The 25,026-nt window shown below is 39.4% G+C and overlaps 6 protein-coding genes and 1 long non-coding RNA gene across 13 annotated transcripts in view; 5 read left to right on the top strand and 2 right to left on the bottom strand.

Moving 5' to 3' along the window:
- The window catches only part of LOC108624330 (something that sticks like glue), a 12,783-nt gene extending 5,815 nt beyond the window's left edge, over positions 1 to 6,968 (top strand). The window contains exons 14-16 of one of the 2 annotated variants that reach the window (XM_018023553.2): positions 3,265 to 3,513; positions 3,596 to 3,829; positions 3,932 to 6,968. In XM_018023553.2, coding sequence (XP_017879042.1) covers positions 3,265 to 3,513; positions 3,596 to 3,829; positions 3,932 to 6,371 — 2,923 coding nt within the window. In that variant the 3' untranslated portion in view covers positions 6,372 to 6,968. Of the gene's footprint in view, positions 1 to 3,264; positions 3,514 to 3,580; positions 3,830 to 3,931 lie in introns of both variants that reach the window. The other variant, XM_026813038.1, reaches the window with a different exon arrangement.
- Positions 6,969 to 7,061: 93 nt separating this feature from the next.
- Positions 7,062 to 8,122, bottom strand: LOC108624332 (lisH domain-containing protein FOPNL). 2 transcript variants are annotated; one of them, XM_018023559.2, is made up of 4 exons: positions 8,031 to 8,122; positions 7,678 to 7,708; positions 7,360 to 7,569; positions 7,062 to 7,291 (listed from the first exon to the last, which is right to left on the bottom strand). In XM_018023559.2, the coding sequence occupies exons 2-4, from the start codon at positions 7,703 to 7,705 to the stop codon at positions 7,155 to 7,157; spliced, it is 375 nt and encodes a 124-aa protein (XP_017879048.1). In that variant the 5' UTR covers positions 7,706 to 7,708; positions 8,031 to 8,122; the 3' UTR covers positions 7,062 to 7,154. The 2 variants fall into 2 exon arrangements, with proteins under 2 accessions (XP_017879048.1, XP_017879047.1); XM_018023558.2 differs by lacking the exon at positions 8,031 to 8,122 and adding an exon at positions 7,972 to 7,990.
- A 9-nt stretch (positions 8,123 to 8,131) lies between these two features.
- Positions 8,132 to 13,850, top strand: LOC108624331 (blood vessel epicardial substance). Of its 5 annotated transcripts, none has more exons than XM_018023556.2 (10): positions 8,132 to 8,223; positions 8,532 to 8,706; positions 8,782 to 9,013; positions 9,120 to 9,487; positions 9,733 to 9,890; positions 9,965 to 10,067; positions 10,141 to 10,281; positions 10,366 to 10,531; positions 11,018 to 11,259; positions 11,531 to 13,850. In XM_018023556.2, the coding sequence occupies exons 3-9, from the start codon at positions 8,821 to 8,823 to the stop codon at positions 11,140 to 11,142; spliced, it is 1,254 nt and encodes a 417-aa protein (XP_017879045.1). In that variant the 5' UTR covers positions 8,132 to 8,223; positions 8,532 to 8,706; positions 8,782 to 8,820; the 3' UTR covers positions 11,143 to 11,259; positions 11,531 to 13,850. The 5 variants fall into 5 exon arrangements, with proteins under 5 accessions (XP_017879045.1, XP_017879044.1, XP_017879043.1 ...); XM_018023555.2 differs by having other exon boundaries at positions 8,782 to 9,043; positions 11,534 to 13,850; XM_018023554.2 differs by having other exon boundaries at positions 8,782 to 9,043.
- Positions 13,851 to 14,236: 386 nt separating this feature from the next.
- Positions 14,237 to 15,348, top strand: LOC113464241 (uncharacterized). The gene is made up of 2 exons (XR_003389096.1): positions 14,237 to 14,324; positions 14,938 to 15,348. It is a non-coding gene; the product is annotated as an uncharacterized LOC113464241 (long non-coding RNA).
- Positions 15,349 to 15,901: 553 nt separating this feature from the next.
- Positions 15,902 to 16,851, top strand: CPR4 (cuticular protein 4). Its single transcript, XM_018023429.2, has 2 exons — positions 15,902 to 16,065; positions 16,261 to 16,851. Exons 1-2 carry the CDS (start codon positions 16,057 to 16,059, stop codon positions 16,615 to 16,617), a joined length of 366 nt encoding a protein of 121 aa, XP_017878918.1. The 5' UTR covers positions 15,902 to 16,056; the 3' UTR covers positions 16,618 to 16,851.
- Positions 16,852 to 18,200: 1,349 nt separating this feature from the next.
- Positions 18,201 to 19,934, top strand: CPR3 (cuticular protein 3). The gene is made up of 2 exons (XM_026813045.1): positions 18,201 to 18,304; positions 18,521 to 19,934. The coding sequence occupies exons 1-2, from the start codon at positions 18,293 to 18,295 to the stop codon at positions 19,430 to 19,432; spliced, it is 924 nt and encodes a 307-aa protein (XP_026668846.1). The 5' UTR covers positions 18,201 to 18,292; the 3' UTR covers positions 19,433 to 19,934.
- Positions 19,935 to 23,795: 3,861 nt separating this feature from the next.
- CPR2 (cuticular protein 2) lies at positions 23,796 to 24,940 on the bottom strand. The gene is made up of 2 exons (XM_018023436.2): positions 24,901 to 24,940; positions 23,796 to 24,592 (listed from the first exon to the last, which is right to left on the bottom strand). The coding sequence occupies exons 1-2, from the start codon at positions 24,910 to 24,912 to the stop codon at positions 23,861 to 23,863; spliced, it is 744 nt and encodes a 247-aa protein (XP_017878925.1). The 5' UTR covers positions 24,913 to 24,940; the 3' UTR covers positions 23,796 to 23,860.
- Positions 24,941 to 25,026: the final 86 nt, after the last annotated feature.

Below are 25,026 nucleotides of genomic sequence, written 5' to 3'. Positions count from 1 at the left end.
CGATATTTAATGAGTTACATATGATTATATGGCATTTTATTGATGTTGACAAAATCCGACCATCCCAGCGTCGAAACGGCGAACTTTTGGGAAAAAATTTCGTTTTTCCTCAATAACTCCTAAACCCTTTGAAATACGGGAAAATTGCAACCTTTCTTGTAGAGGACGACGAGATCTACAATTTCTGTATAAAAGTTTGTCGCTAGCATTAATAGTTTACGAGTTATTGACGAAAAACGAAAAAACAGTTTTTTGCAAATAACTCGTTAACACTCGACGCTAGCGAAAACTTTTTATACAGAAATTATAGATCTCGTCGTCCTCTACAAGAAAGGTCATATGCAATTTCTCGTATGTCCAACGGTTTGGGAGTTATTGGCAAAAAACTTGACAAAAAAAAAATTTTGCAAAATCTGAAGGGGTACCCCTTAGAAAAATCTCGGAAAAATCGAACAATTTTTTTTGTTGTTTATTATTAGCAATGTTCTTCCGACGTCTGATTTCTTTTAAAAAAATGCGTTTCTAAAGTGCATAAACTTTTGGGATTGACTATATAGCCAATACATTCTTAATGAGATCGTTGATAGGATTTGGTAAATCTGTAGAATGACAAATGCATGCTGCTCTCTATTTTTCTAATCACTGATTCAACTTAGACGAGATATCAAATTGATATAAAAAAAAGTGTGCATACGAATACGAATGCGTGTGTTATACACATGTACATGTGTATATTTGTTGTGTTCTCATTAAGGTGCCGTATATGTACTACGAAAATTTTTCTTAGAGTAGATTTTGAAACTATTCTACTATTTCGTGGTTCTCGGAAAGGATTAATTGAAATTCGAGCATAATAATCTTGATTATGAAACAGAGAATCTTCAGGAATATTATTTATAGTATGTAATTTAAGTTTGTTATTTACTTGAAAGCTGTTTCACGGATAATCGAGATTGAATTCGATGCGTGAATTATATTTGGGACGCATTTCGGTCGGTTATTCTACAGTCGAGAGTGTAGTCCGCATTTCAGTGAATTCAATTTTTCATGCATATCAATTGCCAGATTAATCGTAATCAATAACAAAGAGAATGGTCCACGCGATATATACACGTTTTTAAATGGTATACAATCTTAGGAGTCTCATGTAAATTGAAAAACATTGAATCAGAAGGATCTGCTATAAATTATTCCCTTGACAAAGCCGTTCTTTTTTTTGAACAGCTAATTGACAATTTTTTTATAAGTGAGATTAAGCGGTCCTTCTAATTTCATGTTCTTTAATAATAGATCTTTTATTAAATCATCATTATCTAAAATACTGATTTTACATACAGTGTTGTATGTCTGTGATAGAGTCCCAGTTACGCAAGCAAAGGATTAGCGTAAATGTTCATACGATTACTTAAAATTAGCTTTGTAACAGGTAATTGAAATCTAGTCGCTGCATAACTAAACGATCTTATCGAAGTTGCTGTACTGTCCTGATAACGCTGGAATGAGTGCGGATAGTCGGTAATGTCTCGCATTGATTAGAGTAATTGTACAAGTGACTCTAAAAATTTCCTCGTCTAAATCCGAAGATCTGCTGCAACTTAAGATAAGCAACGTATACAGACTGTCCCGCAACAACTGTTGGCAATATCTCCTCTCAGACACAGAAAGATCTTAGCAGGATCAGGGATGCAGATGAAGGATTAAATCTTTAATTCAAATGAACGCCGTTTAGTTCTTGATTCAGATTTTACTGATTGAGAACTAAATTGTTTAAGTGGCTTAATTGGAAGGAATACGAATTAACGATTGAATTTCAATTCTTAATTAAAGAATACTTCAATCGTCGATTGAGATTTAGAGAAATTTAATGGTCAATGTGGGAATTGAAACATCTGCAACCTTGAGAAGGATATTATAATAGAATGAATGAGAGTTTCACTTGACTGTCTATCTGTCCTCATCGAGACTCTACGCTATCTTCCTTTTTCGAATTAACGTAAGTATCAGCTGTTGTGGAACGGATTGTAACTCTTTCTACAAATGTAAACTCTGTGATAACACGCGAAGCATAAATTTAAGCTTATTATAAAGCTGCATCGTTCCCCATGTTTTATCCAAAGTAGGCTTACAATATTTATATCCGACATGACATGTATAAAGCTGAGCTTTATCTTTCTTTGTAGACGACTAAGTAATTTTAAGGTCATTTTACGTTTTCTTTTAAGATCGTTTATAGCAAAGAAGATGTAACTTTGTACACGCGACGCAAGGAAATATTTTTATATGAAAATAACAGCTACATTTTTGTTGATTTCCTTTTTTTTTTAATTCGACATTATTTCTGTTCTCGAACGAGATTAATTTCGTCATTTGCATGCATATGTAAGATATATTTACTACCTTTGTATGTACATAATGATATATTACGTTATGAAATATATACACAAATAAAAAAAAAGAGAGAAGTGAAATGAAGAAGACAGAAGCCAGGAAAAATGTATATGGGAAGGACCAGCATTGGAGATTGTGGAAGCTACCCAGCTGATTGACAGATCTGCATGGTTTCTGAATCAGGTGAATTCAGGGCCAAATCAACATTTGTAACACGAGAGAGAAAAGAACGTTTCATTTTGTCTGTTCTCAGTGATCGAAAGTAATAAGCATATACTAGCGTTGACTAGATCTCTTCAGAACGTTTGTCAAAATTATGCCTCCTAACGCCACAGTTTCGTTTGTACAATTATAATAGCATCTCGGTGAGTAAATTTCCGTAGCATATTTTAATATATACTACGGAGCACGAATGTTCCGTGCGCTCGTCATATGTATTTGAAGTTATGAATGTTGATTTATTTATTTACGTTATTATAATATATATAATATTAGACAGTAAATATATACATATTTGGTGAGAGGTAATATTATTGTCCATTCAACTTTTCAGCTTTAATGTTAATCTGTCCATAAGAATGGTCTCATTTTTTCGTAGCTGTCTCTCAGATAAAAAGAAAGCTGGTTCATTCTTTGAGAAGAGATAATCGTTATTTTTTTGCATTGAACCGCGTGTCTCTGTTATAAAAACTATTGTAACGAACGTAGATCCGTAGGGTACGAGTAAAATGTAACAGTTTTTTTACTTTTACTTCACGTTCTGATCATTTGTCAACCTAAAGATTTCCATAGGATCGATTCAGGTGTACAGCTTAAATTTCTCTTTAAGTGATTCGACGGGAATATGAACATCTTCTGTGAATTTTTTGTCAACAGGTATCCTGGACCGTCTAGTCAGCGTTATGGTAGCCCGTTGCGAGACGCTCCTCATAAGAGATTCGACGACGTGGCACCTCCTGGAACGGAGGGCTACTACGACCTCTCGCCACCGGGAGTCGAGCTCCCCGATAGACCCCTACGCGACGATCGCGATCGTCGTCCACTGAGAGATCAAGAAGATCGCGAACATTCGGTCAAGGATCATGATACTGACGACCGAGACAGGATATCTGTTAGAGACGATAGGTAAAAGGACAATTGCTGATTAATTATTTAAGATCTCGTCAATACGATTACGATAAAATTGATTCAGCGATTATTTGCTTAGGGGACGCGAACGCGATGATCGTTTGCGTGAGAGAGACGAGAGGGACAGAAGAATTCTGAACAGGGACCGCGAGGATCGTGAGAGGCAAGGGTTGCCCAGAGACCACGATGACAGAGTACGGGAAAAGGATGACCGTGACAGAAGAGAGAAGGAGAAGGAAAGGGATGATAGACATGGCCGAGATCGACGAGAAGACGACAGACATTTGGACAAAAAGGATTATGACAAGGATCGGTATGCTTCGCTTTGTATAATACATAACGCCATTAGAGATGTGCGAGAATCTAAATATAAAAGATAATATATCTTGTATAATAAAAGTATTGGCTACTTTAGTTACAGGGATGACAGAGATCGTCACAGACAAGAAGACAAGAACCGTTCTCGCGAGAAAGACAGACGTGAACGCGATTACGAATCCGAGAAAGACAGGGACCGGCACGAGCGTTACGAGAGACGTTCTGTAGAACGAAAGAAGAGCAGGAAGAGTCCTACCCCTTATTCGCAAAAGTCTAGGACAGATACGAAAGACGCGTCGCCGGAGCGTACAAAGAAGAAGGAGAAGGATCATGAGGACAAGAGCGAGGAGAAAAAGAAAGAGAAGAAGATCAAAGAGAAGAAAAAGAAGAAGGATGATGAAAAAGAGAAAAAGAAAAAGAAGAAAAAAGAGAAGAAGTCTGGGCAGAAGGAGATCGCTAAGGAGGAGCCTGTCAAAACGACTGAGCACGAAGAATTGATAACTGAGAACAAGCAAGAGAGCATGTCACCGACGAAAACCGATGTGATGAAATCTGGGAACGAAGATGAACATTCTATCGAGAGTAGAATAGTTTGTATGCCTGCTGAGAGTACAATGGAGGAATCTATGAAAGAGGAGTTCGAAGATAAATCGTTAGCTATGAACCCGGAGCCTCCGGAATTCTGTGAGGCCAGTCCAGAAAGAATCGATCACACAGAATTCGGTACGAATCCGCCTAATCCTAACTTCAAGCCGATTCCTGAACTGAAGTCGGAGATCAAACCCATCGACAGCCTGTACAGCGGTTTGGACGATGCAGAAATAAATACTGTACTTACAGAAAAGTATTCTCTGCTCTCCGAGCACGAGACCGAGGATAAACCTCCCGTTTTAGAAGAGAAATCTCCGAAGAAGGACGAATTCTTAGCGCCGATGCCCGAGCTCTCGAAATGGGAAAGGGACGACACCACCGAGAAGCCGGAGGACGTTTGCGAATCTCCTGTCGAGAAGATACAAACGGACGAGCCGAAATCGACGAAAGTAGTCACGTCGGAAGTACTGAAAAGGGCCGAGAACGCAATTTTCCAGAAAGCGATCAACGCCATCAGACCCATCGAGATTAAGAAGATAAGCGAGAGCAGGAAGGTGCTGTATCAAAACCCGGAGCCCAAAGTGCTTGAAACTGAACCGAACAGAGAACCGAGAAAGAGCGTGAACGTTACTATAAGTGTTGGAAGGAACGAGAGGAACGTGGAGATCACGGAACCAGCCGTCAAGAAAGCTAAATTAGATCGTACGAAGTTCAAGCCAGTCCCGGAGACGTTCTCGCCCACGAGAGTGCCCGCGAAGGAGAGATTAGGTGAGAAAGTGGAGGAGACTAAAGAGAGGAAGATCAGTCCTCTTAAGAGCTTTTTGGATAGACGCGAAATGAAAACCGATAATCAGTCTAGAAGTCGGTCTCCTAGGAGCAACAGAGAAAAGAGGATTTCTCCGTTATTGGATAGACGCGTCGATTCTTCGTTAAGCATGCCGGGTAACGATCGAAGAGTGTTTTTGGATGAGAGAAAACGGGATAACAAAGATCGAGGTGATCGTTCGAAGGAGAGGAACGAGTTTAGAAACGAGCGACACGACATGAGATCCGAAAGGGATCCAAGAGTTGAATCTCGAGCAGATTTCAGATCGCGCAACGATTCCAAAGGGGAAAGGATGGACAAAGACAGAGAGAAAGATAGGGACAGGGAGAGGAGAGGAAGAACGCCGAGCACATTCAAGAGAAATGAAATGCCGAAGGTAGGCTTGTTGAAAGGGCGAGAAGATGAGGACGACAGGCGCAAGGATAAGAAAACGAAGGAAGACAGGAAGAGAAAGAAAGAGCATCGAAGTAGAAGTAAATCGAAGGAGCACAGGAAGCGGAAAGAGAAGAAGCATAAAAAGGATAAGGAAAAGAATTTGGAGAAGAAACAGAAGCACAAGGAGAATGTCGCTTTGAAGGAGAAAGCTGAGAACAATGAAACTAAGATCGGTTATGAGAATCCGGAACCTATGGTCACGGAAACTGTTAAAAAACAGAGGAAGAACCCGAGGCTGGTGTCCGACCGTAAACGCAGCATGCTCGACGAAGCTAGTTTCGAGCCAGATTACAGCGCTTCAGATTCGGAATCGGACGGTGAGGAGAAAGTGTTACCTATGCCACCGAAGAAACTGAAATTAGATGAACCTGATATGGAGAAGGAAATGGATATTAAAGCTCTTAAGAAGCGATCGAAGTCAACGACCAGCGAAGATACGTCCAGCAGCTCGGACAGTTCGACCACCGATACCGATAGCTCGGACGAGTCGCATAAGAAAAAGAAGAAAAAACACAAAAAGCACAAGAAAAAGAAGTCTGCGAAGAAGGAGAGCAGCACCGATACGGATTCTTATTCGGATTCGTCAGACACGAGCAGCGACGAGGAGAAACACAAGAAGAAATCGAAAAAGTCCAAGAGTAAGAACAAACAGTCGAAAAAGAAGAAGAAATCAAAGCACAAATGACATCACTAGATGTCTTTTGAACGTTCTAAAAAGTGAAATACCGAAATAGTCACTTTACTTTGTGAATGCTTTTTCACATAAGATTCTATATCGGAATTATTTACAATAATTGTATCCATCAAACTGAGATTGTTATCTAATATCTATGGAACGGCGTAGATGATTTATATTCTATATTCACGATACTATAACAGTGTTCAAAGTTCGTTTAAACAGACGTTAGTGGTTCCACGATCTTAGCGTCCGATAATTCATTTGGGTACAGAGAAAATTTCAAGAAATAATGAATGGGTAAAACACGAAGCATGACATTTATCTCGTTATAATTAATTTTTAAATGTTATTAAGGCCTTTACATGATTCTCCATGTTCCGATTCCACCTATAAAAATGCTGTAAGTAAATTCATTACAATAAGTGATGTACATTATAGCATCCAGTAGATAATATCTTTAAGAACTCTAGTACGATACTTATAGAGAAAGTACGACAGCAATTACGTTTAAGATCTCCAATATCTCAATATTATATTGTACTTTCGTAATGTAATGTCAATATGTAAAAGACATGATCAAATAAAGAAACCAAATTCTTTTAATTTACTCTAGTTTTCGTTTTACAATCGATTTACATGAGAAATTTACATACATTACATGGAGTGTGTACACAGAACGAATAAAGGATATTTAAATAAGTTAAAAATATGTTTATTCAATGCAGAAGTACAAAAGTAGTTTTAGATTACAATACGTCAAGTGCACAGTGCTAAAAATTTATCAGGCTCTCATGTGTTTTTTAGACTTTTGAACGTCTCCACGATGCTACACAGCAATGGTAAATTTTCACTACTCTCACTCTCGTTTAAACCCAAATTCTGAAGAAGGAGAGATCTGTCGAGGGGCTGTTTCGGTAAATCGCACTCTAAAATGAAACGATCGTTTTCCATAAATTACATGAACATTTACTCCTTAGCACACATTACTGCACACCTGAAATAAATACAGTGGAACTGTACACGTATCCCATCCAGTCTAAGTACTCGCGGATAAGCTCATTTAGGAATATAATGTCCAGGGGTGGTTTCGGAAGTTTCGCTTTATTCCCTTTGTTCGAATTGTCTAACAATTTTATAACTTCCTTACGCATCTCAGCTTTTATACGACCCAAATCTCCGTCAGCTCTTAGAGATTCTCTGACTGCTAAATGTTTAAACAAAGTTCGTGTAAAATTTCGAAAAATTGTAGAACGTTTCGTCATTAACGAAATACTTTTTACCCTGAATTTAGATCATTCTAATTAATAATTACCATTAATTAAATCCTTCTCCGTTGCCATATTCTATTTACAAATGAAAAGAAAAAGGATTGTAATTTTTTAATGGCACTGCATGCAATGCGTAGTTAAAAGCTATTTTCAAGTGCAATTAGAGATTCGTAAATTGTAGATTTCAATCTTTTGTTCGTACACGTATTTACGCACATACAATGAAACACGGTTTCATTGAATATTGTTTAACATTTTCAGAGCAGTTCGTAATTTTGCTAGGTTGAACGAGTTTGAAATTCGTGGCCGGTTTTTTGTTAGTAAATTTCCGAACGAACCATAAATAAAGGAGCCGCGTGGCCTATTTTATATCCCCCTTCCGTTTCCCAGTGCTCACCACCGTCGTCTTTACTCGTCCTTGCTAAAGTAACGTCTTTCTGCTAGTTTGACGTTCATTAGATAAGCAAGCTTGTTTCGCACAGTACGAGTCCGGTTTGTTACGAATCATTCGATTAATCCGGCTTTGTATACACTTTACATTCCCATCTGTATGCCTTGCGTACGATCTCATCTTTTCAAATTTTCCATGAGTAAGTTATTTATTGATCTCGATAGGATAGTTCGTAACGTGCGTCAGTATCGCTTGCATTACGATAAATACGTTTAATACCCTATTATGAATCTACGATGAAACGCTAGCCGGTGAATTTGGTCAGTTCTTTAAATTCTGTTGCTGCGACCAACCTAATTTATTGTTTAAACATTCCCCTGGCTGCTTCGTCGGAGACGATTCACGTTACACAATTTTTAATGCCTTTTAAATCCGGTTTATAATGAGATGCATATACGTTCGACGAGTAGAGAGACGAAGCGTGCTCCATATGTATTTATATTACAGATGTTTCGATAGTCTTCCCTCGGCTATTGGTAATGCAAACACTCTTCCTTAATTCAAAGTCCACAAGATGGTATTCACTTGTGAGCTTTAATTTTAGCTGAGAATAGAAATGTGGGAAGTTACAGGACGTTCGCAACTGGCGTAGAACATCCGACTTAACATCTCCTATGAATAAGTACGATAACCCTTGTTTGGAATCGTTATCTTGATTCGTACACGATATGTGTCTGACTTGATATTCTATTTCCAGAGTAAGATAAAATTGATTTAGCTCGGTGGTGATGCGGGGATGTGGATCTGTTTCGATGCTATAGGAAGCCGAGAAGGCTGGCAAGCTTCTACTTTATTCTTCATGTTTGTCTATTGGATATGTTTCGGCATTGATGGAAGCTTAACGAACGCGATCGCATCCAATGTCCCTCACAATACTGTTACATCAGAAGTATCGCTAACAGTTCCGACACACCATGAAGATGACGAATGTAGGAATGTGACCACTGATAATAGAGCTAGTATGCATAAGCATAACGATTCAATGTTCGCCTAGATTAATTAGTACAATTAGCTCGAGATTTATGCACTTTGCAGCTACCGGTCTGTCAGTGGTTGGGCAGGGATCTGGTTCTCCTCATTCGCCGATAGTGCCTCCAACTTTTCTGTACGGAGTTCTTACCTGCCAACCGTATCAAGGAATTTCTGTGAACCACATCTACTTTCAATTAGCGAACGCCTTTTTCCTATTGTCACACCTTGCACCAAGTGGCATACACGGTGTACTTTATTTAAGGTGCACTCTACTCGTGGGTTGTGCCTTTCTTGCTTTGTGGGGCTGGACAATAGCTTGCTGGCTGGACGCTGCTCTTTGGAATGCTCTGTTTGTTGCCATCAACTTCGTCCATGTATGCACGCTTCTTTACAAGCTCAGGCCTATCAAGTTCTCAAGAGAAGTCGAAGAGGTAAGTCGAGAGTAGAAGAGACGTATTATATTTTCATTCTGCCGGTTAGAATTAGAATTTCAATCGCGGTAAAAGTGCTTGAGCGTTTGATCGTAGCGTCGTTCTTCACACGATTGCACTTTTATACGTAGAGCAATATGTTTGCACTTTCAATACGTCATCAGCTCGACATTATATTCTTTCTATTGTGTATCAGTGATACGATTATGTTAATTTTATACCTCATTTCATTTTTTTTCATGCAGGTATATATTGCAGTGTTCCAGCCGTTAAGAGTGTCGCGGCATCAATTCAAAAAAGTATTAAATTGTATGAAAGTCATTCGACAGTTAAAGTATCAAGAAGTTTATGCCCAAGAGAAAGTGACCAAAGTTGATTCTTTATCTTTGGTACTGTCCGGAAAGTAAGTTCATCTCAAGTAGAAACATTCTTCATGAGAATACGACGATGTTTAAAAACTTGTTATATCAATTTCAGATTAGTAGTCTCGCAAAATGGAAGAGCATTGCACATTGTCTTCCCACATCAGTTCCTGGATTCTCCAGAATGGTTTGGTGTTTCTACAGATGAATACTTTCAGGTTCGTAGATTAAAGATTAAAATCTAAAGAAATTAAACGACACTCAATTAATGAACATTGACCGTATTTATAGGTGTCAATAACAGCTATGGAAGAGTCAAGGATATTATTATGGCATAGGGACAAATTAAAATTAAGCATAATTAGTGATCAATTTCTGCAGGCAGTGTTTGATCACGTTTTGGGACGAGACGTAGTTAAAAAATTGATGCAGGTACGCGCTTTGCTCAATAAACCTCTTTCTTTTTTAACAACCGATTGATTCATTAATTAAATTATGTTCGCGATGGGGCCTCAGGTTAGTGAAACGATGGCTGCTAGCAGTCATCAACAACAGAATGGACAAGTAATCGGTTTAAGTGGTATCGGAGCCTTAGAGAACGATCCTGACACCAAACTCTTTGTTGTGAAAAAGACTGGTGATAGTCAAGGTATTACTGCTCTCATCAGCCGTCAGCTTCAAGGTAAGTACTTCGCACATACGATAACAAATAAGCACGATTCTAATTTTTTAATATTAAGAAAGAACTAATTCTTGTTATTATACGCACATGTGAATAATGAAAAGAATCTTAAAGAGAGCATGTAATTAGTTTATATATGATGCACATGCACTACACATTATATGAATGCAAAATATATTTTTGTTCTGTTCTACCGCAGAGAATTATTGCAAATAAAATTATTCGAAATCGCTGTCAGTTATCAATGTTGTACATGGATTATTCTAATAATGCATGGATTAGAATAATAATGTATATAAATTATCACTGAAAGAGACGGATATTCGAAACCGAATGTATAAAAATCTCGGGAGTTCCATGCATGATATGTGTAACCAGTGCATGTGCTTGCGAGGGTGTAACGATGTAAAATTTGACGATATCGTTATTAGGACCGTACACGTTTTCTTTATAATTTCGCATCAATTTTGATTTTGCTTTGGATAGAAGAGAGAATGCCGCTGCTGTACACGACTCAGGAAGTGCTGAACAACACTTTGCATCATATTAATCACCCACGTACACTTCCCCTGCATCCCGTGCAACACAACAATGTTCAGTCCTCCTTATAATAATATATCATCCCTGCGACACAAACAAGTGCAGTTACTTAGCACAAATTTGTACGTGATACATGTTATATTTCTCCAATGGATATCCGTTTATTTTCTTCTGGTTATTGCATTCAGGTGAGTCGTTTTTTGTGTCTACCTATTTTTAGTACCCGTCAACAATGTCAGTCTTGTCGCTGTTAGATTTAGTGGAGCAATTTAGTATTCCTATGTATATATTACATTGAATTTACTGTCTCAATACAGCTTTCATAATTGTACATGTCTGATAGAATCCTTACTCTGTCGTAGTCTCGCTTAAACGTGTAATACATGAATTAATCTTTCAGTCATAAAAAGAGGTAATGAAAAAATAATCGATGTAATCATTCATTATCATTGTTCGCAGCAGCGGGAGACCCGAACGCGTGGAGATTGGGAAGAATCGAAGAGACTGATCACGAAACACCCGTTTAATGAAACGAATCTCAAAACGAATGTCATCCTCGACAGTCAATATAAAGTAAACCACCGGTCTTTTTACATAACACGATCGAGTATACTCGTCGTTACGGAAAACTGTATGGCATGGTGTGCTGTGCGTGGAACAATTGAACATTCTCTTGCCAATTAATCATTTCTCCCACTAGTCAAGTAACAACGGAAGGCAAAACGAAGATTTCAACAACGTTTGTATAGGATAATGGTCCTCTATTCTAGTTTATACATACAAAGTGATATTACGACTTAAATATTACTTTATGCTTCCAATATTATTATTATTATTGTTATTATTCTCGTCACCAACTGAAACTGATTTAAACGTGGCTGATTTCCTTCGACGAGCGCGTACTGCGTTTAGCGGGCGTCAGACGAACAAGACTATGAGTACTCAAAGGTGTAACAGAATGCAAGTTGTTCGATCGCAGCGGCGTAACTTCTTTAAACGAGAGGATCTGTGATTCATTGGAACCGGTGAAGAACAAAATTTAGGGGGAGGCCTAAACACCTTGATCGTTTCCCGTATCCAGATAGTGCCTTTTTACTTGCATTTCATTTATTCATTCTTTGAGAGGAAATACATGTATGTACAGTACCATTGCGTGTGCATGTATACTGATTTACACGTTCATTCAGTGTATTTTAACGATGTTGCTGACGGAACTCTCTAGTCACCATCGTTTCTTTAAAATGGGACCATTTTTAACTGGTCTTACGTTCGATCATGTTCAGAAGACAATGTCTAGACCAAGTCCAAGATAATTTCATTCGATCAAATCGCATTCCAATGAACATTCGCAATTTTAGTTGTTAAATCGAATGTTAAACCTTTGTTATCAACAGATTCCGTCAGCAATTAATGATTTCTACAGTCGGAGCTATCGGACGATAGACTCCGGGTATTATTGCGCGAATCATATCATAAATACTACCACTAGATAAATGGCGTTCAGATTAGAGATGCAGGAAGTTACGCCAGAAAGAGCTGGATGATAATACAATTGTAACGTGAGCTATATTAAGAAAATATTTATATTGATATACAATTGCCGATAGGAGAATAAATGCATATATTAACATTTAATGTTTAATATAATAAAATTATCGGAAATTGTTACAATAATATAACTACACGATTATTATTTTTTTATTTATAATCGAGAATTGGATTAACTTGACGTATAATTTACGGACTATCGTCGATTGTTGTGAACTGAAAACGAGTCAAAATGAATACGCACAGAGTAACGCGAAGCGAGGACTCTCCGAGGAATGACCATAACGAACGTTATCAGAAAAAATGTAAGCCGGCGAAAATTTAAAGTAAAAATCTCAGGTTTCGTTGATTGGATACAGTTTTCGAGAAGATACGAGAAAATTTGTAAAGACAATTTTGTCTAGTCCTTAGCGAAATGCGTTCAAATGAATTTAAAACATTGCTAATCGAATTCATGCCCAGTTAAGATTTACATACATACTTTAAGAAGACTTTTTATATGTAAAAATCATAGAGTTCTTGAGCATATTCTATTCGAGATATTATAACTAGTTTAAACGTTAAACGGATAATAATTGTCTATCGTACATGTGAAATACATCCTTAACAATTATTTGTTTAGGCAACAAATATACATGTTATATGTACGCGTATTCGTTTGGTAAAATCAAACCGTTCTTTTTTTACGCGACGTCAAATCGAATTATACAGGGTGTTCCAGAAAGAGTATGATTCTATAAGTGTTTCTGAACAACAATTTCCTTTGCCAGAATGCAAAGTGGTTTTTGAATTATAAACGAATAACACTGACCAACCTGAGCGGACCCGCGGCCAGCCACGAATAGGTTAGTTCGGATCGTGGTACTTGGCCGTGGCTTTGCATTTTGGTAAAAGAAATTATTGTTCATAAACACTTACTGAATCGTCTCTCTTCAGCTCTAACACTTTATGTGGAACACCCTGTATATACAACTTAACGATTTACTTTTAATACTATTCATGTATGTATGAGAAAGTGTAAGTGTTTTATTTTAATGAATGTAAATTATTATTCGTTAATCATCTCTGTTGTTTATTGTTTCGTACTGTTATTACACGAGTAGACCTTTTTTAGCGCATAACAGGTAGCTAGGTATTATGAATGAAATGAACAAATTTGAACGGCGCATTGAATACAATAATGAAAAATTTAACGATGGAAGAAATAAAGGAAGTTAGTTTTAGAAAAGAATACGATATCCTTCAAACCTTGACAATAACGACTCGATGACAAATACCATCATTTATCACGTGCAGAATAATAACAATCTCAGATTAGCTCTCATTGTCGATGGAAAAATTCCCGGGACGCAGATGATCTCACTGACACGTACGTTTAGTACGGAAATACCTCTCTTAATTTCCTCGGAAATTTCGATTCGAATCAGCGCGATTCGTTCGCTAACCGGAAAATAATTAATTTGCATGAAGTACAGGATGTATTTAAAAGCGCGGTCAGTATGAGAACCCGCGAGTGTTAGAGTCAAATACCTAGCAGGAATCTAACAGTAGCATCGCGGGTCATGTCGAAGGGTTTTTTGACAAGTTGTACTAAAATATTTTAATCGGGAATCAAACGATAGATAAAATGCCGGCATCGGAATCGTATCGACTGACGCATCCCGAGTTGATGCTAGAATCCGAGCTGAGAGAAATATTAGAAAACGTGAGTGAACGCGAGGTTAAGTCTATCGTCGTCAATTAATCCAATAAATATCGAAACGTCGAGTTCAGTGAAGTTCCCGGTTCAGGATAAATAATTTTCTTCATTTTCCAGAGGTGTATCGATTTTAGTGATTATAAAAATTTGCCCAAATCGAAATTGATAGAACTGTACAATCGGATAGCGTTACCGTTGCCTCAAAGACAATCCGATGATGCAGACAAGTCAGATGTAAAAAACAATGAGACTGCACATTCTGTTAACGAGTCCGAGGAAAATTCAGTTTTATTGTAAATAAGACTATTCGTTCTCATTCACTATAAAACATCGTTCGTTCATAGTTACGATTTTGTAAGCCCCGAAATTTGTTTACAGAAATGGCACGAGTAGTACGAAAACAAATGAAGTGACAAAGACGCAAACGTTTAATAGTGCAAGAACAAAGTCCCCCGTGAATGAATTGAAACAGACTCCGAAAAAAATAAGATTGTGTAATTCTAATAAGGAGACGAGATGCAACGGCACTGAGAAACGTTCTAACGATGAAAAACACGATGTATGTTCATCAATCATTTAAAGTGAAGCTGAGAAGGAAAACATGTTTTTTATGTTTCAGGAGTCTCCAGCAAAGAAGAGACAGAAAATTACATGGCCATGAGAACACTGGATTGCTTACCTTAATTCTCATAAGATAAAACTGGGGACAAACGTACTGCAAAATATAATTTTGCAATATTTGTACTGTTTTACAAGTACGAGAATGTTACAGAAGACTTCGTACATTACAATAATGAATTATGTATATAGATTTATTCTCCTAGCATGACGGGAATGTACTTATTGTACAGGAGAGCAGGCTGCTTCGTAGTTTGAGCATAGAGATCAATTTTTTAATCAAATGAATTAAGGTTTTAAACAGTATTTTAAAACCAATTTCGTCATCAATATACGAGAGTATTAATAGAATCTGTTATTTGTTAATCGTAGCTTCTAATTTATACAAATGAAATACAAGATTTTAAGACAGTACGTGTTTCTTTAAATATACTCTTTCCCTTCAAATTCCTTTTCCTAGTTACTCTCATCTTACGTGGACGAAGTACTGAAGAGATAAAGATTAAAATCTGCTGAACTAACTTCCGGCAATAATCGAGATCGAAGAGCAGATAAAGAAAAGCGAAATTCGAGCATTCCAAAGCGGATCTGTTTAGTATTCGTGTCTCGCATGGCGGAAGCGTTACACTTACTAAATACTGCTACAAAAAATCACAATGAATCACGCAACAGTGAAAGCACTGGAAGAACTATTGACCAAATTTTAATCTCGTTTTCGCAAATCATAAGCAATCGCAAAGCAAATTTTGTTATAGAACAAAAAATGTAAAACAGTTTATACGTTCTTGAATTAATTTCAATTCAATTAAGTATAAAACGTTTTAAAGAATGGATAAGAAGCTCTCGCTTTAATAACGATTATCTCAAATTAATGTTCTATTTACCACGACTGATATAAATGTTCTCTATACGCGTTTGTTAGTGAAATGAAAACGAGAGCTAAACTTTTGTCTTCGGACGGAAGCGTGTCACGTCCGAAGACTGTTTGCGATGCATCAGGAGCATCGGATTCGACGATCCTACTCGGTGCTACCTATAAATACGTTTGCCACTAGAAATTGAACGGTCAGTTTCTTCTTTGACTTTCGTTCAATCGTCGGATTACCTGAACTAAATCACTATGGCTAAGGTGAGAACAGACAACCGAAATCTTTCACTCTAATTCTATTCATAATTAAAAAATGCAATAATAGTGTCATCTATGACATTTTTAGTCATTAAATTATATCGATAATAAAAGAAGAAAAAGTAAAATTCCCCTGGAGCTATTAGATACCTACTTTAATCATTAGATGAACTCGAACGATTCACCGTTATATTCCAGGAAATAATCATCGTACTGGCGCTCAGCGTGATAGCTCTTTGCAACGGAGGCGTCATTCATCCTCTGCCAGCGGTGGCGAAAGTCGCACCCTTGGATCCAGGATTGAATTACGACCCCCATCCGCAGTATACTTACGCTTACGACGTGCAGGATAATCTAACCGGGGACTCGAAGACTCAACACGAGACCAGGAACGGCGACATCGTTAGCGGTAGCTACAGTTTCATCGAGGCCGACGGCACCAGAAGAACCGTGGAGTACACGGCGGATCCCGTTAATGGATTTAACGCAGTGGTTCATAGAGAGCCGGTGGCAGTCATTAAGCCCGTGAAAGTCGCCCCTGTGGCTTTCCCTTGATGATAAAAATAAACTGTGGACTTGATGCATAAAATTATTCAGCGTTTAAATGATGTCTAACTAGTCATGTAACCATCATATTGTATATAAAGCAATCATTCTATTATACGCACTGATACGTTTTTATTAAAGTATTTTATAAAATATATTATTGTTACTATTCTCTTCCTCAACCTCTAACTTTAAGTACAATGTTCTAATGATGAATTGATTTAAAATTTCAACGTGCATTCACTACTTGCTACTATTAAAGAAATGCATGATGAATTCATGCCTGAATTGTACTGCAGAGATAAATATCTTTAATTTCATAATTATTTTATATGAATACTAGATGATTATTGAAGATCAATTGAGACGTGTAGCGAATTTGATGAATCGATTAAGAGCAAGATAGCGTAACTGCCTTTCACAATAGAGTATTATGTAAGATAGTTCGACGAATTATAGACTACCCATTGTCCCATGTAAATTGTACACGATTAAATCCGATTAAATTCTGTCCCTATTAAAAACTCTACTATCCATGATACGTCGTACTACATTAATTGAGCTCTACCTTTTATCAGTGTACTGAAAGTCGATGTTGAAATCCCTGATTCAGTGCGAAAATAAAGACACTGATAAAAAGACTTTACCAATGTCTACATGGGATTATCCTTTCGTAATTTCGTCGGGCAGCCTCGAGTGACTTTCTTCGACGTATCGGCATACAAATTATTCCACACACTTCGTCCCTGAAATTAACATTCAAATCGTATATCGCATGAGACACAATTCAAAAAACCATAAATGAACGTACCATTTTTAACATGATCTATTATCAAACATTCAATGTTCTTAAGGATGTATTGGCTACACAGTCAATCCCAAAAGATTATGCACTTTAGAAACGCATTTTTTTAAAAGAAATCAGACGTCGGAAGAACATTGCTAATAATAAACAACAAAAAAAAATTTTCGATTTTTCCGAGATTTTTCCAAGGGGTACACATTACAAAGCTTGATACACTGAAATTAGTGTTCCACATTATCATAGATACTACAAGGGCAGAAGTTCGTATTTTCTAATGAAATTTCCAGGAGAATTACATTAACATATATGCTGTGAGATGGTAGCAAAAATATTTTACGAATTACATCCAAGAAAAATTTGATAAAAATAGACTTGTTTGATTGCAATCACCGTGGCTTTCCCCCTTAAGTAACATCCTAATTTAAGGTGTCGCGGTGCGAGGTAAATGCTAATCGATAACGATCGCGCAACATCGTAAACTTTTGGTAGGAGGAGGAGGTCAACCGCGGGGTTCAGTTTCGTCGTACGACCTCGAGCTGCCCGGTATCTTCGACGTATTGGCATACAGGTCGCGTTTACGCGGCCGCGAGGATATGAAGAAACGATATAACCGCGCATACTCATCGGTCGTTGTATGCAACAGCCGAGGAGGTCGTTGGGTTGTAGAAGAAAGAGAGGAGCAGATGGGTACCGTACGAAAGAAGGAGAGGTCCAGTGGGGGCGGCGTGGAAGACGGGTGGCACGAAGTTTGGGTGCAAGGAATAGCTCGGTTATTGTTGGAAGGATGACACGAAAACGCTCACGGTCATCACGCGTATAAAAGTACGACGATTCTTACCCTGAGGCATCAGTCTCCTGGCGATCCTCTCGTAAACAAACATGGTTGGAAAGGTAAGAGCCTACAACGATCTAGCTTTAACTAGCTTCTTCATCGACACTAATAGCTAATAGATCTTTCGCTCGTCATTGATAATATCTTTTAAACATTAGATAAGGGACAGAACCTACTTCATGCAAAACATTTTATACCTGCAGAAGACTTAGAGAACGAAGAATTACGGAATACATCGAAATTGATTTTCTAATGAATTTTCTCCTACATTCCAGCTCGTTCTTCTCTTAAGCCTGGCGGTCCTCTCGAAGGGCGCGGTGGTACCAGCACCGGTGGTTGCCGCAGCACCGGTGGTACCAGCAAGACTGGAAGAACTGGACGCAGTGCCCCAATACAGTTTTGCTTATGACGTACAAGACGCGATAACCGGCGATTCTAAGGCCCAATACGAGACCAGAAACGGAGATATAGTACAAGGAAGCTACAGCTTGATCGAAGCCGACGGTACTCGCCGCATCGTTGAGTACACTGCCGATCCGATAAACGGCTTTAACGCGGTGGTTAGTCGCGAACCAGCGACTGCCGTCGCTGCCATAGCTGCTCCTGTAGCCGCTTATGCACCTGCCCTCGCACCAGCTGCTGCAGCTGCTCCAATTTTACCAGGTGCGCCTGCACCAGCACCAGCGATTCCGTCCAGCGGTCCCGACTCCGACGTGGAAGTGGTCGAAGCTAGATCCGGTCCTCTGAAAGCCGCGTCTAGTCGCCAGGAACAGTTGAGGCAGCAACAGGAACAGCAGTTGCAGCAGCTGAAGGCGATTGAAAGACAGCAACAGGAACAGCAGCAGCAACAGCTGCACCAGCTTCAGCAGCTCCAGCAGCAGTCCAGACTGCAATTGCAACAGCAGATTCAGCAGAGGCAAGACCAGAGGACGCAGGAAAATAGCCAGGAGCAAGAACAGAGGCAACAGCATCAACAAGAACAACAGGGTGCACCTGTAAGGGCGCTCGCTAGTCCAGTACAAATTCCAGCGAGAGCTCAGCCTGCTAGGCTGGTCAGCTTGCCAGCGGCCAAAGCTGTCACCAGTTACGCTTATCCCGGGGCTTATGCTTACACCGCTGCTTACTCGTCGCCTGTGGCATACGCGGCGCCCACTCTTACCTACGCTCCCGCCAACGCGCTTTTCTAAATCTCATTTTTAACGTTCGTTTTGTTATATACTGCCCGGACCGATTGAACAAGTTCACCAAATTGCAATAAACGTACCTTTACAACGAAGAGATGGTTTGGTCTGTTGTTTATTAAAATTACTAATTCCGTCTTATTTGAACGAATTGATTAATTGGTAACACCTTCTGTGTAACGAATTACACAGTAAGAACTTTACCTATCGACTCTATAGAAGAATATGCTGCAACGATTTAATGCGGTCTCAATTGGGACGCTTTACGAATACGAGATTATATGCCAATTGCGAGAGAACAAATTTACGATGCGTTAAGCAAGCATGGAATGGAATATATCTTTAGCCCAGCTATTGAGACATTTTCCACTTTCGACAGGCTGCAACAAATCAAAACGATGAACGAGATACGTACAATGACGGAGTTTGTAAAACCGCCACCCACGAGAACTGTACATCTTCCTCGATAAGACTCGAGCAATAAATAAAATATATTTCTTTATCTCAACTGTCTCAGATTATGAAACGCCATCGTGTTCTTAACGTACGGCAAATTTCGATCCAACAATAACTCAACAGACACAGTATTCACTGCGAATGTATAAAATCTACAGTCTAATAAATTATTAATTGACGTTTCTTCGAGTGCGAAGTAATTTGTGAAAGAGGCGTCCGACAACGTTTTCGTGAAACGATTTTTATTCCACGCGGCTTGTTCGTGCGATCGTTGCACCACGATATACACGACGAAGATTTATTATTCAACCGAGTCTGGTTTTCTTTCTGTATTGCGCGGAGGTTCGTACGGGGCCACTGTCCTCGTAATCCTCGTAACCCCGTGACGATCGATTACGTTACGTCGCCGTGATCTACGTGACCGCGTGCGTAGGCGTAATAATGAGTAGTAAACTGCTCGATAAATCAATGGCACGCTCATCAGAGGCACGCGTAGCATGCCAGCAAATTACAATGCAAAACATATTAGATAAAACCTATTCGATATCATAATCTAATATAATTGAAGTCTCACGAAGGAGGTGAACCTATGAGTCTGGCACGTGGCTGACTCTTACTACTTAAGAGATCTACTGGTCATTGCATCTTCCACCGTTTGATTAGAATCGGCATCGTTATTAAAACAAAATGTAACGTGTCCACTTTGTAATACGAATTATATCTGTAATATAATACTGATCGAATAAGAAGTGATATATTCCTGGAAGAGAGTGTAAAATGCACTTGTATACTTTAACGGTAACAAAACGTGTTTTAATATTACGATCATCGGGCAGATTGTTACACGTAATTACCATATATATATACTCACGTTTCATGTTCCCATTAATCCTTATGTAATATTACGTAATGGCCATGTAACTCGCGTTTTCTCTTTAAAAACGTATCAATTTTCTGGAACAGCACTCATTCACTCACGTATGAAACACTTCTACTTTCGACTACTACTTCTTAAAAATACAGTAAAGTAAAAGATGGGGTCGCTTTAGATTCGAAAAGCTCGAACTAAAGCTCGAAACACTGGGGAACATTGTAAGCCACCGAGGCTAATAAACTGATAATTGATTGATAAAAATACGTTGATTAACATAATTTTTTACCTAATTATTGGAGACGTACGATTTACGAGACACCCAGTGGATACCTGTCCTGCTGGTCAACTTTCACCGAATTTAACCAGAGCTGCAGCCGCGGCCGTCAAATCACCGCGCCCAATGTCACGAGGCAGCCCCTCGTAATCGTGCCCCGCGATATTATGTGACTTATCGAGTACACTCCCGTTAATAATACATTGATTGAAAAAGATTTGCGAATTTCGAAAAAACAATCGAACAATCAGCAGCATTGCTGCACGACTTAGATCTTACCTTACATGGATCTTTTCACTGATGCGAATGAACACGCGCCGAATCGTTAATTATCCAAACTTACCGTTTTCAGGTTCATTCTAAACGCGAACGTATGATTCGAATGAAACAACAATATCACATTCATTTCAGAAATATCGGGTCTAAGAAACAATTTGTACACCAACGAAGACTCTGGAAGATTCGCGATAAAGTAAAAACCGTTACTGAACAATTAAAAATGGTGCCAACTTTTCCTCAAGCATGAATGTTACCAACCCCTTATTAAGATAAATCAACAACCAAGTAATCAGTGTCGCTCTTAATGGCGGGAATGAAAGCGTTTAGTTAGATATGTAATTTACCGTTTCACTTTCATTTGTTACTGCATATACAATTTCAAATAACTGAGATTCAATTCGTTGAACAAAATTTGTTGAGTGAAGCGTCAATCAGAATTTCGGGATGTAGATATTATTTTCACACCTGTTAAATTTGGTTAAATTATGAACGCGAATGTACGGAGAATATATACGTACGTGAAACTGGTTCAGTCGATTTTTGGCGGACCGGTTACGGAAAGAATTTGACCGAGTGGAAAACGGATCGCCGGAGGCCATTCGAAACCCGAATCACCTCTCATCAGTTTCGATTAAGACGTGACACCGTTTTGTCTTTATCTCATCGCTCTGTTCGTCGATAATCCGATGATTTATATTTTATGCGATAAGGGAGTAGCATCTCTTCTATTGAGAAATCGCTACCTGTCTGCGAGTTCCGCCAGCCGAAAGAAGATGCCCCTCATCGTTTAAACGGACGATGTGCGAAAGTTCAAGGGTAATGTTAAGGCTCCGTGATCGATTAATGATATTACACATGAATGCTGTGAGTTCCTGGGAATCTCTTACCCGTGCCGATGAATTTTCTTCAGGTAAACGTAATCATGTACCTCCGTTAAATACTAAATACAATTTTTCATTTGTTTCAACGGTTACTGACAGTTCGTCCTAGCTTTCGCAATTAAATTGCATCGCTAATTTATGCCCGGCGACGGCCAAATAAGATGCAGATTACACAGTTCAATTACCTGCAAGCCGAATTACCGCATTTTTGTAATAGACGCATCTGGGCGCTAACTGAATCACCTTGTAACCTTTTTTTTAATAGAAGAAAGGCGTATCCCAGTCACGATAGCGCATGCAGTCGTCTTTATCGTTTACGTGACTCGGCTATCAAACGATTGATTGCTCGCAACCAAGTATCGGGACTGCGTGCTTTCACATTCGCTTTAAAGAGATTTTCATCAATTGTGTAATTCACTTTTGTTAGATGCCTCGATAGAACTCGTTCAAGATCGGCTTTTTATGGCCGAGTAAAAAATGCGGCCGAAGGTCGACTTCGTTCTTTCAAATAGGATATAACAGTAATGCTTGTCATTCACGAAAAATGCTGAACCAGGACAGAATTCTTAATTCAGAATATAAGAATTTTGGAACATAATGCGTTTTATATCGAGTTGCAGCAACCCTTTTGCAACTCATACTGTTTTCCTCTATTTAACCTGCGTGGGTTGTCGAAAGATTCGAGAACACGCGCGACGAAAAAAAAGGTTTATCGTTCTGGTTCACTTTTGTTACGCAATCGTTTACATCGAGGCCGGGAATTCGGACGCCTTTCTCCCCGTGGTAATGGATTCCCGGGGCCCGGGCGGGAACCACGATGAATTATTCCCTGCGCCGTAAAACGTTTCCCTCGTTATCGTGGTTCTCTTTATATCTACCGTAAATTCAATACATCCTTCAGAATTTATTTAGCGACCCTGGGTCAATCGTACTTTCCTTGTCCTCCGATTGCCACCACGTTTTGCAAAAGCGAAATGTTATGTGCGACAATAATTTTAATATACAATTTTGTATATGATAATGAATGATGATGAATAGGATGAATAATAATTTTGATATACAAAAGATTAACGACGAACCAGTTTTTTTCATATCGGAACGAGATTTTGCTAGTTCTGAACCAGTTCTCGCAAGGGCGTGATCCTCTTGACAAAAGTAGACAGCGTTACGCGGATTGCGACGTATGACAAAGAACACGAAAGTAGAGAAAGTGGGTCAGAACCTGGTGACCACCAGAAATAGCTTGATGATCGAGCAATGCGAAATTGAAACGCTACCCTACACCCAAGGTTACGCGATCACGTTACTCTTTATTCTATCGAGCGCTCTCTGACTAAACGCTTTCTCAGCCGGAATACTGCTGACTCTTTCCAAGCTCGTCTCTACACTTAAACAATGCTTAATCATTATTTGAATAACCCTTCGATAGTGATAAGACATTGAAATAACTTCAAGTCACAGTTATAACTTATGTTAAATAGGAATCAATTTAAGGATGAGATCCAGTAACTGATTCCCAATGATTCTAATGGATAAGTGAAAGGAGAAACAATCAGTCAACAGGTGAATACATTTGTAACGAGTTTAATCAATTACAAACTGTGCTAAAAAATAAATAAAAAAGTTTCAGGGCCTGGTCGACAACAACGAATGGCAGAGACGTCTAACGTTTAGAGGTAGTGTGCAGGTGCGGCGTATCCGGAGTAAGCGAGAGCCGGGGCGGCGGCGATTTTAGTGTAAGATGCTGGGTGCGCGGCGTATGCGATGGGCGCAGAGTGAGCAGCATAGGCGAGGGGCGCGGAATGTGTTGCATAGGCGAGGGGCGCGGAATGCGTTGCATAGGCGAGGGGCGCGGAATGCGCTGCGTAGGCGAGGGGCGCGGAATGCGCTGCGTAGGTGATGGGCGCTGGGTGCGCGGAGTAGGCAACGGGTGCGTGTGCTACGGCGTATGGAGCAGCAGCGACCTTGGCGACGGGGGCGGCGTATGCAAGAGGAGCGGGGGCGATGGTCTTCACAGCGGCTACGGGAGCGGCAGCTACGGCTTTGACGGCGACCGCGGCAGCTTCCTTGCGGACTACGGCGTTGAATCCGTTGACTGAGTCGGCGGTGTAGTCGACGGTACGTTTGGTGCCGTCAGGCTCGATGAGGGAGTAGCTGCCCTGGACGATGTCTCCGTCGCGGGTCTCCTGTTGGCTCTTGGAGTCACCGGTCAGGCTGTCGTGCACGTCATAAGCGTAGCTGTATTGGGGATGCGGGTCGTAATCAGCGTCTACTGCCTTGGCTACCACTGCCTTGGCCACGGGAGCCGCGGCTACCGCCACTGGGGCGGAGTAGGCCAACGGTGCTGGCTGGAGGAGAGCACCGGCGTTTGCGACGGCCACGAAGGCGGCGAAGACGATGAACTGTAGGAATAAATTACCTTATATTAGATTTTACAATTTACATTTAAATCTTCTACTGAAATTGATGAACTACGAGTTCTACTTGAGTGTAGCGAACTGTTAATTCAAATTTTAATTAATCTCATTACGTAGTAATTCAAATTCTACATTTTGAAAACTTAATGAACTTTATGTAAAATTCTTTATCCCCATGAACAATTGGGGCAGTATCTGTATTAGACAAAATTCCTTTGCAAACGGATTTTGATCTAATTAATCTGCAAACTCGAACGGTTTACTTAAGGCTCCAGTAACGATCCTGTACCCACCTTGAATGCCATTGCTGAAGATTTAGTTGGTTTGGATCGACTAAGCGACTGTTGATGTCCAACGTTTATTCGGGCGCCTTTATATACAGGCGATCAGCCGTGTTACCATTGTGCCCCCACCAAAAT

Source organism: Ceratina calcarata, unplaced genomic scaffold (genome assembly GCF_001652005.2).
Source record: "Ceratina calcarata isolate Rehan_Ccalc_2016 unplaced genomic scaffold, ASM165200v1 scaffold305.2, whole genome shotgun sequence".
In the NCBI taxonomy this organism is placed as follows: domain Eukaryota; kingdom Metazoa; phylum Arthropoda; class Insecta; order Hymenoptera; family Apidae; genus Ceratina; species Ceratina calcarata.
The sequence above is the reverse complement of the archived record's forward strand: the minus strand, read 5'-3'. Positions and strand labels throughout refer to the sequence as shown.

Coding starts and splice junctions, on each gene's coding strand:
- LOC108624332 (XM_018023558.2), bottom strand. Junction 7,570..7,677: donor GGAGAAGGATTTAATTAATG/GTAATTATTAAT, acceptor TTAAACATTTAG/CAGTCAGAGAATCTCTAAGA. Junction 7,292..7,359: donor TTCCACTGTATTTATTTCAG/GTGTGCAGTAAT, acceptor GTTTCATTTTAG/AGTGCGATTTACCGAAACAG.
- LOC108624331 (XM_018023555.2), top strand. CDS start 8,821: ATGTGGATCTGTTTCGATGCTATAGGAAGCCGAGAAGGCTGGCAAGCT. Junction 9,891..9,964: donor TCTTTGGTACTGTCCGGAAA/GTAAGTTCATCT, acceptor TATCAATTTCAG/ATTAGTAGTCTCGCAAAATG. Junction 10,282..10,365: donor TAGTTAAAAAATTGATGCAG/GTACGCGCTTTG, acceptor ATGGGGCCTCAG/GTTAGTGAAACGATGGCTGC.